We start from the raw sequence: 14,067 nt of genomic DNA, 5'->3' as shown, positions 1-14,067 counted from the left end.
AGTAGCCAACAGCACTAACTATTATAATACATTCAATGTTGAGGGATACATTTTTAAGACATTAAATGTCAGTCCTCTGAGCTTTTCTTTTTTCTGATGACTTCTTGTGCTGACATTGTGCCCTTGTGAGTGGAGAAAGTCCTGGATTGTGTGCAAAATGGAGCACAAAAAAATTACATACCATTTACAACCCACTGCCGTATAGTTAGGTGGTTTTACAGCATACCTCAGGGAGGTGTGTTTAGGTCCTTAAAATACTATAATTACTCAAGGCAATTTCCCTCTCAAGTCCAAAATACCTCTGACTCTGTTAAAGGCATTCACCAACGGTACTGCTCTCAACCAAATCTTGTTAGAATTGACTAGTATAATATTTAGAAGAAACTCATAAGAATTAGGGACATTTTGCCTTTCTTAACTATTGTCCAGCCAGTCCAGAGGGTTGACGATTTAACCACACTGGTAAGGGCACTGTGGATGAAAGAGCTCATTTGGTGACACCTAAAGGACAGTGTCGTCAACTTCACAGAACGCTACATATAGCCACTTACTCCTGCCTCAACATCAAACAATACAGAAGAAAATCAAGACATGTTCATAATTAAATTTGGTTTATTTTATATTTACAGTTAAGTCACAGTAAATGTTTCATTTATAATTTATATGTATGTTAAAGATTATACATGTTACTCTTCATGCCTAATAACTTTTGAAGCACAAAAGGAACCAGTAAATGTTTCTCGTTGATACAAGAAACAGGACCTATTCAGCCTGTACAGTCTTAGTTTGGCTGCTTTAAAAAAGAAAGATACACATTTAACTTACGAACTGTCAAGGTCGACGAGTAATGGTCATCATTAACACAATAATTGGAAATGCATTGTGATACGCGGCACATTTCAAATGGATGATTCATAAATGAATCCCATATTGGAATTCTACTGGTAGTAAAATACTACCCGTCAAACTCAACAGACAAAAGTAAAATCCAGAGCGTAGTACACTTAGAAACATATATAGATATATATTCTACATACACACTGGGAATACTGTGGCAATCTATTTGAGTTTCTGCATTACATTTGCGTAATGTAATCTCATTCGGTTTTAGTGAAATTATGAACATAAACATACAGAAATCTGTATGCAATTACACACAAATATAGGCTTATATATTTTATATTTGCATTAATTTCATGAAAGATTAAAAGTATTTAGTGTTTTTCTCAAAAAAATACAATATTGTTTAAATCAAATACATTTACAGTGTATTCAAGTGTATCAATTAACACAAAACAAAACTGTCATTGCGAGTTAAGTTTTAATGTAGGCCATGTCACAGTCAGCGTGGAGTGACAGAGTACACTGCTTTTGTAATAATTTGATAAATATTTATCATGTTACTATACTTGCAGCACATTTTGAAATTAGCCGTCCTCAATTGGACAATCATCCGATTTCACCATCATCATCAATCATCATCATCTATACAATATTGCACATACTTGCTTAAAACATCTATTACCAGCTACATCCACTTCCCTGAAGGCATCTGTCTGGACAACACTGAAAGAATGCAGAGCTGTTGGTTGCATGGAATACATTTAGACATACGTGCCCACAACCCATTCTATGTAACATATGTTAACATTTTATGGGTTAAAATGTAAATTGGATGAAAAGTGGCCATGGCAAAGACATTTATGACATAGGACATTAGGAATATCCTATTCCTTTGGTTGTTCTGGACAGGTAACATTCATGTCAAGTATACATTACTAAACTAGCCTACATACTAAATTTCAACCATGTTCAAATATTTATTTAAATAAATATTTATTATGGTTTATCGTCAAAAAGTCCTGTCTTTTGCTTCATCACTAGGACTATACTGGTAGAATATCCATGACCACATCCATGTGCTCGATTACCACAACAAACTTGACCTTCTGCGACATACAAGACTTGTCCAGACAGTCTATTCTAAGTCTTTCAAAGCATGAAGATCATATCTGGACATTGCTATGGTAACAACTTTTCGTATAATATAATAATCTCTTAAACATGTCAGTGCTAAAATAACAACATGTTACCAACATAGTACCATTTCAAAATATGATTGATCTCTTACTGCATAATAAAAAAGGGTTTGATGTTAAATAATGTCTGATTGAAAAGTAAAACTGCATATAGTGTGGGAAATGTAAGGGAAAATATGATAACATGTGTTTTAACTTTTAATGTTCTGTGCAACTATTGACATATGTATCAATTATGAAATGTTTAATTATGACAATATAACTAACAATATGAAGGAGTGGCAGAGGGATCATATTGAAGGCACATCTACAGAAATGTGCTATGGTCAGAGATGACTTAAATGCAAACAGGCAAGTATCGAAAGCTGTAAATCTTAAAGCCATACCCGTAAGGAATCTTTGTAGTGTAAAACAACCATGTCAAAGGTGACCTGTCATGACAAAGCTTATGCTCCTCGCTTGATAATGTGGAATCATCCACACATTTGGTTCCAACATCTCTCTGATATGGACAGCACATTTGCCCTGTAAACATTTAGCAAAAAAGCTTTCTTTAGGAATGTACTGCATCTGATTGTATACACACTTTAATTTGCACATATACACTCACACATTAGGGGTGGAACGGTACACTGAAGTCACAGTTCGGTTCGTACCGCGGTTCAGACATCACGGTTCGGTACGAGTTCGGTACTATGGGGGGAAAAGCAAAACAAAAATGCAGAAGCAGGGCTCCAGACTAACTACTGTACATGCAAGTCTTAGCTAAATGTATGATGCGCTTGTCGATCAGTCCTCCTACACCACGACACAATAGGCTACTAGCTGAGCAACAGCGCAAACACAGGCAGGGATACAGTAGCAGCAACGCCGGCCCTGGTCCCTTACATATACAACAAAACACCGACGTTGATGGAGCGCGAGTTGTCAGCTGCACCCTCCTTTTCACTAACGACTGATGGTTGGACTTCTCGTGCTACCGAAAGCTACCTCACGGTGACTGCTCATTTTATTGACTGAGTGGGAAATGAAAGCGTCAGTTCTACAAACACGGTCCCTGTATGAGTAGCACACAATTACTCACCTAGCTGAGAAGCTACAGAAGGTTGTGGCAGAGTAGAAACTAGAGAGGCCTGGAAATTTGGAATTTATTGGGTGTGTACAACATCAGCACACGTTAGCAACAACTCATAGATACTACGCTCTGGATAAAAGCGTCTGCTAGACTAAATGCACGTTCTAGTAAGACCGCAATATCAGCGAGCCCTCAGCATTAGTACCGCAGCTAAAAGTCTAGGAAAGTTTAGTCTATTTTTCGCTATACTTACACTACGAACATTCATATTACGCACTAGCGTTGCATAGGCTATGTCTTTAGTGCTGCTGCTGCTAGCTATCTCTGACTCACTCAGGCACAGCTCGCTACACAGGTGGCGGCACCAATCAGTTTCAGAGCTAAGGCGGGGCTACAGATTGTCCCTAAAGAACACAAATATCTTACAGTAGTTCCGCATTACATTAATTAATTTGCACGCAAGTTTTATAAATTTTTATACCGTGTATTCTCCGTGCAATTTCACGAGCCGAGCCGAACCGTGACGCCCGTACCGTACGGTTCGGTACGAATACATGTACCGTTCCACCCCTATCACACATGTACACTTGGGAGTTTATTAAGAGTTTCAGGGATAGGCTCAAGTGCTATTCCCTTGCTCTTGTTCAAACAACAGCATGGCAAGTTGTGAGCGTGACCCCATGCTGACCAGGTTGCTTTGGACACACCTGTGGTAGATGTCTTCACTGAGCCTCGGGTTGCAGGCCTGGTATCGGTACTGCTGGTGCAAGGCGGGTTCCACCGCCCTGAACACGTGCAGGACTGAGTACTTGACGAACATGTCATAGATATCCAGGGTTTCCAGGATCTCCTCGTTCTCCTGCACATCGGCGGCCATGTGTGTCCGCGTTGTCATGTAGTCAGAGTTGTAGAAGCAGGCTTCCTCAAAGGAGCTGCGGTCGAAGAGGCCTGCGTCCTTCACCAGGTCAATGGTGGCTGGGGGCTGCATGTTGTGGTAGGCCAGGTCCGGGTTGTAGTCCTGGAAGTGAATGGGGAAGAACACCTGCCAGTTGTTGATGGAGTTCATTCGGCAACGGTTGAGGAACTCAGCATTGACATTGGTGTTGACGTTCGCGATGAAGAACAGAGTGTCCAATGGGTGCTTCTTGGAGATTATGTCCATGAACTTGATCTGGGAAGGGGTTTCCGTCTTCACACTGATCCATGGGATCTTCACCGTGGGGTACTTGTGTTCATAGGCATTGATCTGGGCCTTCACGCCTGCAAATATGTCGTTCTGGTTGACCTGTTGGGCCTCTAGTGGGTCATAGATAAACAAGAACGTTAGGATGGTGTTTTCGCTGGTCTCGAAGGCATTCGAGGCAAACACTTCCAAGAAATGGTTGACGTCGTTTTGGTCCTGAAGGTTCAAAGGTAAGATGATGTGGATCCTAGTGGCCTCCGTGACATAGGGCATGGGGATGATTTCAATACGGCTCAGGGGACGCACCAGATGGACCCTTTTGGTGATGGATCTGCTACGGCCTTTCTGGTTGACCACCTCCAGCTGCAGGTCCAGAGTGTACTCCATTCCTCGGGTCGGATCGAAGCGCCTGTAGCCATTGACGAGATGCTGCTTCTTCAGATGGAGGACCGGCTTGTACTTCTTGTTCAGCTCCCCCATTGCCACATCAATGACATCCGCCACATCTAGGCGGTCAACCCCACGCAGCTCGCACTTGGGGGAACCGTCGATGCAGGAGTAGATCTGCTCCTCTGTAAAGTAGTCCCACCTGAGAACCTCAAACCGAGACTTGGGCTCAAAGGGAGGGCTGATCCCCACTGGCCACTGGGAACTCCGGTTTCCATCGAATGCAACCTTACTGACATTCTTGATCTCGGCCTGTGGAGACAGGAAGACATTTTACAATACATGGACAGAATGGTCTATGAATGTCCTGGAATAGTGATGACACAATACAACACACTCAGACTCTTTGAGCTAGTCAAAATAATCTTCAGCTGAATCTGTGAAGACCTAATGATAGCAAAGAGAGGGCTTTAAGGGCATGGTTTACCTGCAGCTTGGTGATCTCGTCGTAAGTCCTCCGAAGTTCTATCTTAGTGAAGTGTCTGTGCAGCCGGTACATCTGCTCCGGGTCAGACACTGGGTGAACGGTTAAGGCATTCTTGAACTGCACGTTCTCCTCTGTACTTGGATCAGCATTCTTGCCCAGTTTGTAATGGTCATACTGCAGACCCTGAAATCAAAACAACGGAATGTTGGCCAGTCGTAAACATGCAGTGGGAGAAAACACACAGGTAAAATGTCAAAACATGACTTTCTTAAAAGGTATTGTTTTCTCTGACCTTAGAGACCCAACACATTTCACATGGAACAGAACACAGACTTGGTGTTACTGATGGATATGTGAGACGATTTAAACCACTGTACATGAGTGCCAAAAACAATTATGAGCGAGGTCTCTAGACTGCGACCAAATGGTTGCATTTTGTCTGAAGATTAAGTTTAATTGGTTATGTAACATTGTATAGAACGGTGGACCGGTCACTGTATGAGCTCACAGCAGGCACATACTACTGTGCAATTAGCAAGCATTTTGTAGAGAAATTAAAACATGACGCACCACAATAGTTATTTGCACTCGCACACATGCTTCTGTAAGGAGTAGGAAAAACGGAAGGTCGGCAAACTTTTCCCTTTTGGCACACAGACAGCTTTGTGTGTCGTTTATTCAAGCAGGCCAACAAAGACAATACTTTAACAGAAAACGTAGCTAGCTACCCACAACGTAGCCCACACCTCACTGCGCCCTTCAAAGGTGCAGTGTCCACTTAAACCTGTCCAGTGAATTATGAAGCCTAGAAGTAGTCTGCTACTCTCCCAAATCTATTTTGAGGTTGCACAGATAACATTTCAGGAGCATATGCGACCAAAATGGTTGCAATTCTTTGACTTAAACATTTGAAATCAAATATGAGTAAGTTCTTTTTATTTGTCTAATAATTTTTTTAAATAAAATATTGGCCTCTCCATGTAGTCATTTTAAATAACTATTTATTAATTGAACTTTAAGAACATTTGCCATATTGTGCTATGTGTCTTATCGGGATATGAAAAGATCTATATCAGGATATGAGATTTTGGTCATATCGCACAACCCTACAGCGAACTAAAATAAAAAAGCAAATGATCAGTAATACATTTAAAATGGGGGACAATTGCATTGCAGGGAGGGTTAGGGCCGAATCCCAACACTCTGTCTGACCCCTACCTCTTACCCCTATCCCTTAGTTTACCCCTAGCCCTTGAAACTGAGTCTGAGGGGTTAGATACCCCTATGAAATGGGACGCCACTTGGTTACGGTTAGGTCATCTAGCATGTATCGATGTCTCCAATGCAAGTAGTGTTATGCACTGATATCAAACTAAATTCAATGCGAATGGAGTTTAGTTAAAACTGTAGACATGCATGGAGTCCATTCAAGGCTAGTGAGAGAAATGCGGGACTGTTGTCAAACTAGCGATTTCAATTAAAACGTTTCAATTAAGACCATGGTTGCAAATATATATGTACAGGACTGTGTAAAGCACAAAACAAGTTTTAAATCAGTTATTTAAGACAAAAATATTACATTTATCGGACTCTCTGGATGATCTGGCCGCCATCGTTGCCGGTGGCGCAGTCTTCACATACCCCTTGGTTTCAAGTAAGCTCCCAAAAACACTTGGTTTTAAGGGGTATGTACCCCTAGCCCTTAACCCTACCCCTTGATCAAAACGAATATACCCCTTGATCAAAACGAGTATTGGGACAGCCCTTACTCTCACGTGAACGCGCAAAACTAATGGCTAGGGGTAAGGCAGAGAATTGGGATTTGGCCTTATGTATCAAGAACCGGTTCCATTTTAGAACCGGTTCCAAATTTCCAAGAACCGTGGATTCGATAAGACGCGCACATTTCTATTCCTAATTTCGGTTCCTAACTCCCCCGGTTGAGCCTTTCACATGGCTACAGGCTGATTGGTTGACTTTACAGTTCAAATATAAAGCCATAAAGTTTCTATCTTACTGCCTCTACATCAAATGATCGCCCAACCAAAATGAAATTAAAATGTGAGGGGCACAAAAAAGGCAAAAATTGCTCAGACTAATTCGTCAGACAGCTCACAGATAAGCTATTTTGTGGCGAAATATAGCCAATAGAAATTAATGGATGGATGTTGAGGATTAGAGCATTGCCACAGACAATTTTCTGGGGCCAGTTGTTCAGAAGTGATCTGATCGGATTGGATCAAATCTTAAAAATGGGTTGTTCAAAATAAAAATAAGGATTCTGAAATTGGATGAAATCACGTAATCCAGTCTTGGTTTTGATCTGGATCAAACCTTTAATATGTGTTGTTAAAAACTTTTTAGTAGGACTGTGATACCTTTGATCAAAAAAATCAAGATCATTCTGATCCCAGCAGAAGGGTGGATTCAAGGTGGATTTCAGGATCAAAATGTAATAAAACTTTAAATTGGTCAAATAAAATGTATTTGTATCATGTAGTGCATATACATTTATTTATATGAAAGAGCAGAAGTACAGATTCTTCTGGCAGAGGAACAAATCACAAAGCGAACAAATCGCTTTAAAAAAACTGCACAAAAGTAAGATTGATTACTTGATCCTGGATAGCAAAAGATGGGATTTCAAAATTCTGATCCAGATTAAACTTTTTGGACAATTGGGCCCTGGTGACCAGTTTTTCTATGATAGAGTATGTGAGTACAACGGTACTTAAATTTGTTGGATCAGATGTTCGTTTATTTCCTCCAGGAACACAATGACACTTATTGAGGGAATTGTTGCACTTGTTGGTTAGCTGTAACTGATTGAAGTACTTGTGCTCGCTGTGAATTATATTATTGTTGCTTGCTTCCCTCCAGGTACACTCACACTTTTGACAATCATGTTGTTTAATTGTAATTTGTTTAACTACATGCTCTTCTGGTTCTTCCCATTGGCACTTATTTGCTTTTCACAATGTATGCTTCATGTTTTGGCTACCCGCAATATTATTTGGGCTCTCTCGTTGTTTATGATCATTGACTTATGCACTTTGTAAAGCTCTCTCTTGGAAGTCGCTTTGGATAAAAGCGTCTGCTAAATGAATAAATGTAAACGTAGATTAGGGTTAAGGTGAACCAGAAGAAAAAAAAACAGAATCGGAATTGATTAAATTGAAACAATACCCAACCCTAGTTCCAGGTCAATTTAAAGGGGTCATTGAATGCAAAACCGAGTTTACCTTGTCATAGCTGAATAACGACAGTTCTGTGGGTAAAATGGACATACAGTGAACCTCGAAGTCCATTGATATGGAACGCTGTGTTAGTCAAGATTAAATAAATAAATATGGCTATGAAATAAATTCTGAAATTAAAAAAGATGGCAATAAATATATAAATATAGCATCATATAATTATATAGCTGAATCCATTTACCTACATCAATAAATAAATACATTTACTTATTTCAAAATGATGTTTTTGTAAAGACAACATTTATTTATTTCATGGGACTTTTATTTCCGAATGCCACATTTATTCATTTTTGAGACTTTTATTTCCAAACACCACAATTATTTATGTGCTGCATATATTTCCAATCCAACATGCAAACGAGAGGGGCGTGGTTATCTTCAGACCAAAGCAGCTGTACAAGATTGAAGGCAGACAGGGAGACCTAGATTCAAGAGAATATGGAAGTCATAAAGTGGTGTTAGAGATGGCATGCTGGCCTTAGTAGATCAAATTTATCAGCATGGCTTGTCTGGGGATATCATTTTGGCACACATTGGGGATTTTGTAGAAGTACTTGGGCGGATAAGTGCTCTACAGAACATAGACATTGAAGTCTTAAATAGTTTGAGACTTATTGAGCATTGTGTTCATGTGTGATTAGTGCCAGGTAATGTTAGCAAACAAAGCTAGCAACCGTCGTTAAGCCTAACAAAGAAGACAATCACTGGGCGGATAAGTGCTCTACAGAACATAGACATTGACCACAAAGTCTTAAATACACTGCTCCAAAAAATTTAAGGAACAGTTTTTTATCAGGGTATTGCATGAATGAAATTGCTCTTCTCTGATAATGATCTGGGCTGCGTTTCCCGTTAACGATGGATCGTAGCTGTTACGAGGGTTCTCTACGATCAAAATAACGATCCATCGTTATTTCTTGCTTGCGTTTACCGAACATGCTCGTAAGGATAACCATCGTACGTGTCTCTTAAGTTGCACTTAACAAGACGCTGTCCATTGTACTGAAATGTGATTCTTCTGACGCAACTTTAACCAAAATATTTGACAAATTACGGTACACAAAAAATGTGTATTGTGTATCAAATAAGTAGCCTATAATAAATGTGAAGTTTTCTGTAGCGACAGAAAACTTCACATTTACTATAGGCTACTTATTTGAATACTTTTCAATGTACATTGTGTAGGGCCGTTTTGGCAGCCCCTTTGTCACTGTTCACCCAGACACTCGTCTGGGACAGTTGTTGATTTGCATGAATGCTAAAATGACAAATCACACCTTAATGACACACCTCTGGAGAGGTGGTCTCAACAGTTGAAGAGGAAGGCGGACAGAGGAAGACTCTGAAATTATCATTAAAAGTTGTGTTCTTGAAAATAAGGTTCTAAACAGCTTTTAATGTCATGTTTGATGTGCTTTTGTTTCTTATTTTATGTATTACATGCTAGTAATAATTGTAATACTGTAACATGTACATGTACAGGGTTTACAGAGTTTGTGCTTACAGCAGACCAACATGTGTTTAACATATTCCCTTGTCTTGCAAGGGCACCACTTGGTCTACTGCATCCTTGATTAATGATCCAATTTGAATTTGTATGCGTTAGACAACTTTTCAATCATGTGACCGGTGTCCCCATTTTAGTCAGGTTTGGGTGTATATAGGAAGAAGTTTTACCAAACACTTCGAGTTTTGTTTACGATACAGCTCCGGTGCGTTAGGCGCCTAGTCTTCATTGTGACATACCTTTGTTAACCATTGCTCTGAAGGTATGTTTTGTATTTGATGATATTTCATTATCATTGTATTGATTATCTTACTATTTAGATAATAAACTATTATTGTGCATTTTGACGTTACTTGTTCTCTTTGAAACTTATCTATCAGGCTACGGCGGTGAAAACTTAGATCTAGTCTGGTTGATGCGGCTAACTGATTATAAACATAGACTTTTGAGTAGGTTTTAACTTAAGGCCTCTGAGTCACTTACAGTGGATCTCCACGCTCCGAAGGAATTTACCGGGGCCTCTGAGTGATCGATTACATATCCTACTAGGTCGACTATGGTTAAATCTATATTATAGTAGAGATAAACGACTGTTTAGTGAACACGCATACTTTAGGGTTGGTGCTCTGATCAAGCAGACGATTTTTACCTACGTCAGAGTTTCATGTCATTAACTGTTTAGCGCTCGAGGTTACAGGTAACGCACTTGTGCACGTGTCTTAAAATTGGAGTCAGATATTAACGAGTCAATTATCTCCCTGAGAATCTAACCTAAGGTGAATTGTGGTTCCCAAGCCAGGGACGAACACCAAGTGTCTCTGGCCTTTCGATTCACCGACTACAATTGTATGATGCTACATGAAGGCAAAGACAATAAGGTGAACGTGCAAACTATGCTGCATCTGAGTTTTACACCGGTGTTAGGACCCTGCAATCAGCAACACAGGATGCTAAATACCAATAGGAGGTCTTGGAATTTAAGTGGGCTTGTCTCCAAATTGAGGTGAGGAAGCTCTTGTTTGAAGAAATGAAGTTCACAAGGCCCTCCATTTCTGTGCCTATTCTTCTGCCCATTCAAAAAGGTAGTGTCAAATTTAGGTTACCTTATAGCCTAAGCATACAATGCTTATTTAAATTAAGTAAAGGCTGAATTGTGTATTGTATCATATATTCAGTGTTGCCTGTCCAATCCTACATGTGTTTCACCTTATAGATCCATGTGAGCAGGAGCGGGGAGAACAAACTCCCATAAAACAACTATTTCTCAAATTACTTGTGCCTTGGTTTTTAACTTCATGGTACTCCACTTTCCATAGGCAAATATATATATATATATATATATATATATATATATATATATATATATATAGAGTGCTATATTTACTACTTGATTGAACTACAAGGTTAAAAACCATGCCTATAAATGGTATCACACATGGCATGTCCCAGCTAGCAGCCTAAACAATTCAATGTACAAATACAAGCATCTCAGTCCAACATATTTACTGTCTTATTTTCTAGTGCTGACCATATCTGCAATCTTGCATAGGCCAACAGCTTTCCAAGACCATGTTTGCAATCTCATAATTCTCACATATTGGCCACAAATGACATTGTGACAAATGACAAACACATAAGTAATGAATACCCCATGTCTTCAACATGGAATCATTGGAGATGGACATGGGCTCTCCAAGGCCCCAGTGTCAAGATCTGTGCAGGCTGTCACAACTGCATTACTTTGCCACATCCCAGACCACATCCAATTCCCCACAACCAGAGGGGACAAGTCTGCGGTGCAGGTCTTAGGCTATCTTCAATGGCTTTTATGATTTTTGTATTACAAGTATAGCGAAAAATAGCCTAAACTTTCCTAGACTTTTAGCTGCGGTACTAATGCTGAGGGCTCGCTGATTTTGCTGTCTTACTACAACGTGCATTTAGTCTAGCAGACGCTTTTATCCAGAGCGTAGTATCTATGAGTTGTTGCTAACGTGTGCTGATGTTGTACACACCCAATAAATTCCAAATTTCCAGGCCTCTCTAGTTTCTACTCTGCCACAACCTTCTGTAGCTTCTCAGCTAGGTGAGTGCTTGTGTGCTGCTCATACAGGGGCCGTGTTTGTAGAACTGACGCTTTCATTTCCCACTCAGTCAATAAAATGAGCAGTCACCGTGAGGTAGCTTTCGGTAGCACGAGAAGTCCAACCATCAGTCGTTAGTGAAAAGGAGGGTGCAGCTGACAACTCGCGCTCCATCAACGTCTGTGTTTTGTTGTATATGTAAGGGACCAGGGCCGGCGTTGCTGCTACTGTATCCCTGCCTGTGTTTGCGCTGTTGCTCAGCTAGTAGCCTATTGTGTCGTGGTGTAGGAGGACTGATCGACAAGCGCATCATACATTTAGCTAAGACTTGCATGTACAGTAGTTAGTCTGGAGCCCTGCTTCTGCATTTTTACATTTACATTTACATTTATTCATTTAGCAGACGCTTTTATCCAAAGCGACTTCCAAGAGAGAGCTTCACAAAGTGCATAGGTCACTGATAATAACAACAAGATAGCCCCACAGCATTGCGGGTAGTCAAAAAACAAGAAGTACATATTGTGAACAACCAAAAAATAGTGCTAAAGGGAAGAAACCATAAGAGCATGTAGTTAAACAAGTTAAAATTACACAACATTAATCTCTAAGTGCAGGTGTACCTGTAGGAAAGCAATAAAAATAGGATTAACAAAAAAAGAAGAATACAACAGTTTAAATCAGCTACCACTAACCAACAACATTTTTGTTTTGCTTTTCCCCCCATTGTACCGAACTCGTACCGAACCGTGATGTCTGAACCGCGGTACGAACCGAACCTTGACTTCAGTGTACCGTTCCACCCCTAGTGGTGGGTCAGTGATGGTCTGGGGAGGCATATCCATGGAGGGACGCACAGGCCTCTACAGGCTAGAGAACGGCAGTCTGACTGCCATTAGGTATCGGGATGAAATCCTTGGACCCATGGTCAGACCCTATGCTGGTGCAGTAGGTCCTGGGTTCCTCCTGATGCACGACAATGCCCGGCCTCATGTAGCAAGAGTATGCAGGCAGTACCTGGAGGATGAAGGAATCAATACAATTAGATGTCCCTCATGATCACCTGACCTAAACCCGATAGAACACCTCTGGGACATTATGTTTTGGTCCATCAGACGCTGCCAGATTGCTCATCAGACTTTACAGGAGCTCACTGATGCCCTTTGACAGATCTGGGAGGACATCCCACAAGACACCATCCGTCGTCTCATTAGGAGCATGCCGCAACGTTGTCAAGCATGCATACAAGCACGTGGGGGATACACAAGATATTGAGAAGCATTTAGAGTTGCAGAAATTGAATTTTGGCAAAATGGACTAGCCTGCTACATCATTTTTTCACTTAGATTTTTGGGGTGTCTATAATAAGTCCTCTCTAGGCTGAAAACTTTTATTTCTATCACAGATGTGGCATCCTTTCGCTCCTAAGACATTCAACTGTCAATGGCCGGGTTTCCCAGATTTGTTAAGAAGCTCTTAATGCTAAGAGCTTCTTAAGAACGTTCTAAGAGCGTTCTAGAGCGTTCTTAGAACGCTTCTAGGAAGCTCTGAGCATTAAGAGCTTCTTAACAAATCTGGGAAACCCGGCCAATATCAGTATAGATATCAACAAAAATATAACTGCAAGCAGTAATGGCGGATTCCTCCAAACACTGCGAACCATTGAAAAATGTATATTCTTGACAAATTGTAACTGTATAGAAAAATCTATGCTGCAGAATTACCAATGGGATACCAAATCTGAAATGCAATACCATCAAGATCCACAAGGGCCTTTATTTCAAGCCAAGAAGTGAAGGGAGCGGGCTTGTTTAGCCTATCCATTCCAGAAAGTCTTGTATCTTTGTGCTTTAGGGTGTGGCCTGTAACGCCACCTATGGGTAATGGTGGGCCATTTGTGGTGTGGTAATTACTCTTGGCCTATACTATCAATGTTTCAGAATTTGTTTAACTTTTTACCATTGCATACAAAATCGGAAATGCAATACCAACAAGATCCACATGGGCTTTGGTTAAAGTGTGGTTGTTACTCTTGGCCTTTACTATCAATG

The 14,067-nt window shown here is 40.4% G+C and overlaps 1 protein-coding gene across 2 annotated transcripts in view; it reads right to left on the bottom strand.

The window, feature by feature from the left end:
• Window positions 1-594: 594 nt before the first annotated feature.
• The window catches only part of chpfa (chondroitin polymerizing factor a), a 39,261-nt gene continuing 25,788 nt past the window's right edge, over window positions 595-14,067 (bottom strand). The window contains exons 3-5 of one of the 2 annotated variants that reach the window (XM_047046460.1): window positions 5,172-5,354; window positions 3,822-4,996; window positions 595-2,564 (exon numbers count right to left, since the gene is read on the bottom strand). In XM_047046460.1, the coding sequence (XP_046902416.1) occupies window positions 2,513-2,564; window positions 3,822-4,996; window positions 5,172-5,354 (1,410 nt within the window). In that variant the 3' untranslated portion in view covers window positions 595-2,512. Of the gene's footprint in view, window positions 2,565-3,611; window positions 4,997-5,171; window positions 5,355-14,067 lie in introns of those variants that run through there. The other variant, XM_047046459.1, reaches the window with a different exon arrangement.

Source organism: Hypomesus transpacificus, chromosome 23 (genome assembly GCF_021917145.1).
Source record: "Hypomesus transpacificus isolate Combined female chromosome 23, fHypTra1, whole genome shotgun sequence".
In the NCBI taxonomy this organism is placed as follows: domain Eukaryota; kingdom Metazoa; phylum Chordata; class Actinopteri; order Osmeriformes; family Osmeridae; genus Hypomesus; species Hypomesus transpacificus.
Note: the sequence above shows the minus strand (reverse complement) of the source record. Positions and strands in the feature narration are given on the sequence as shown.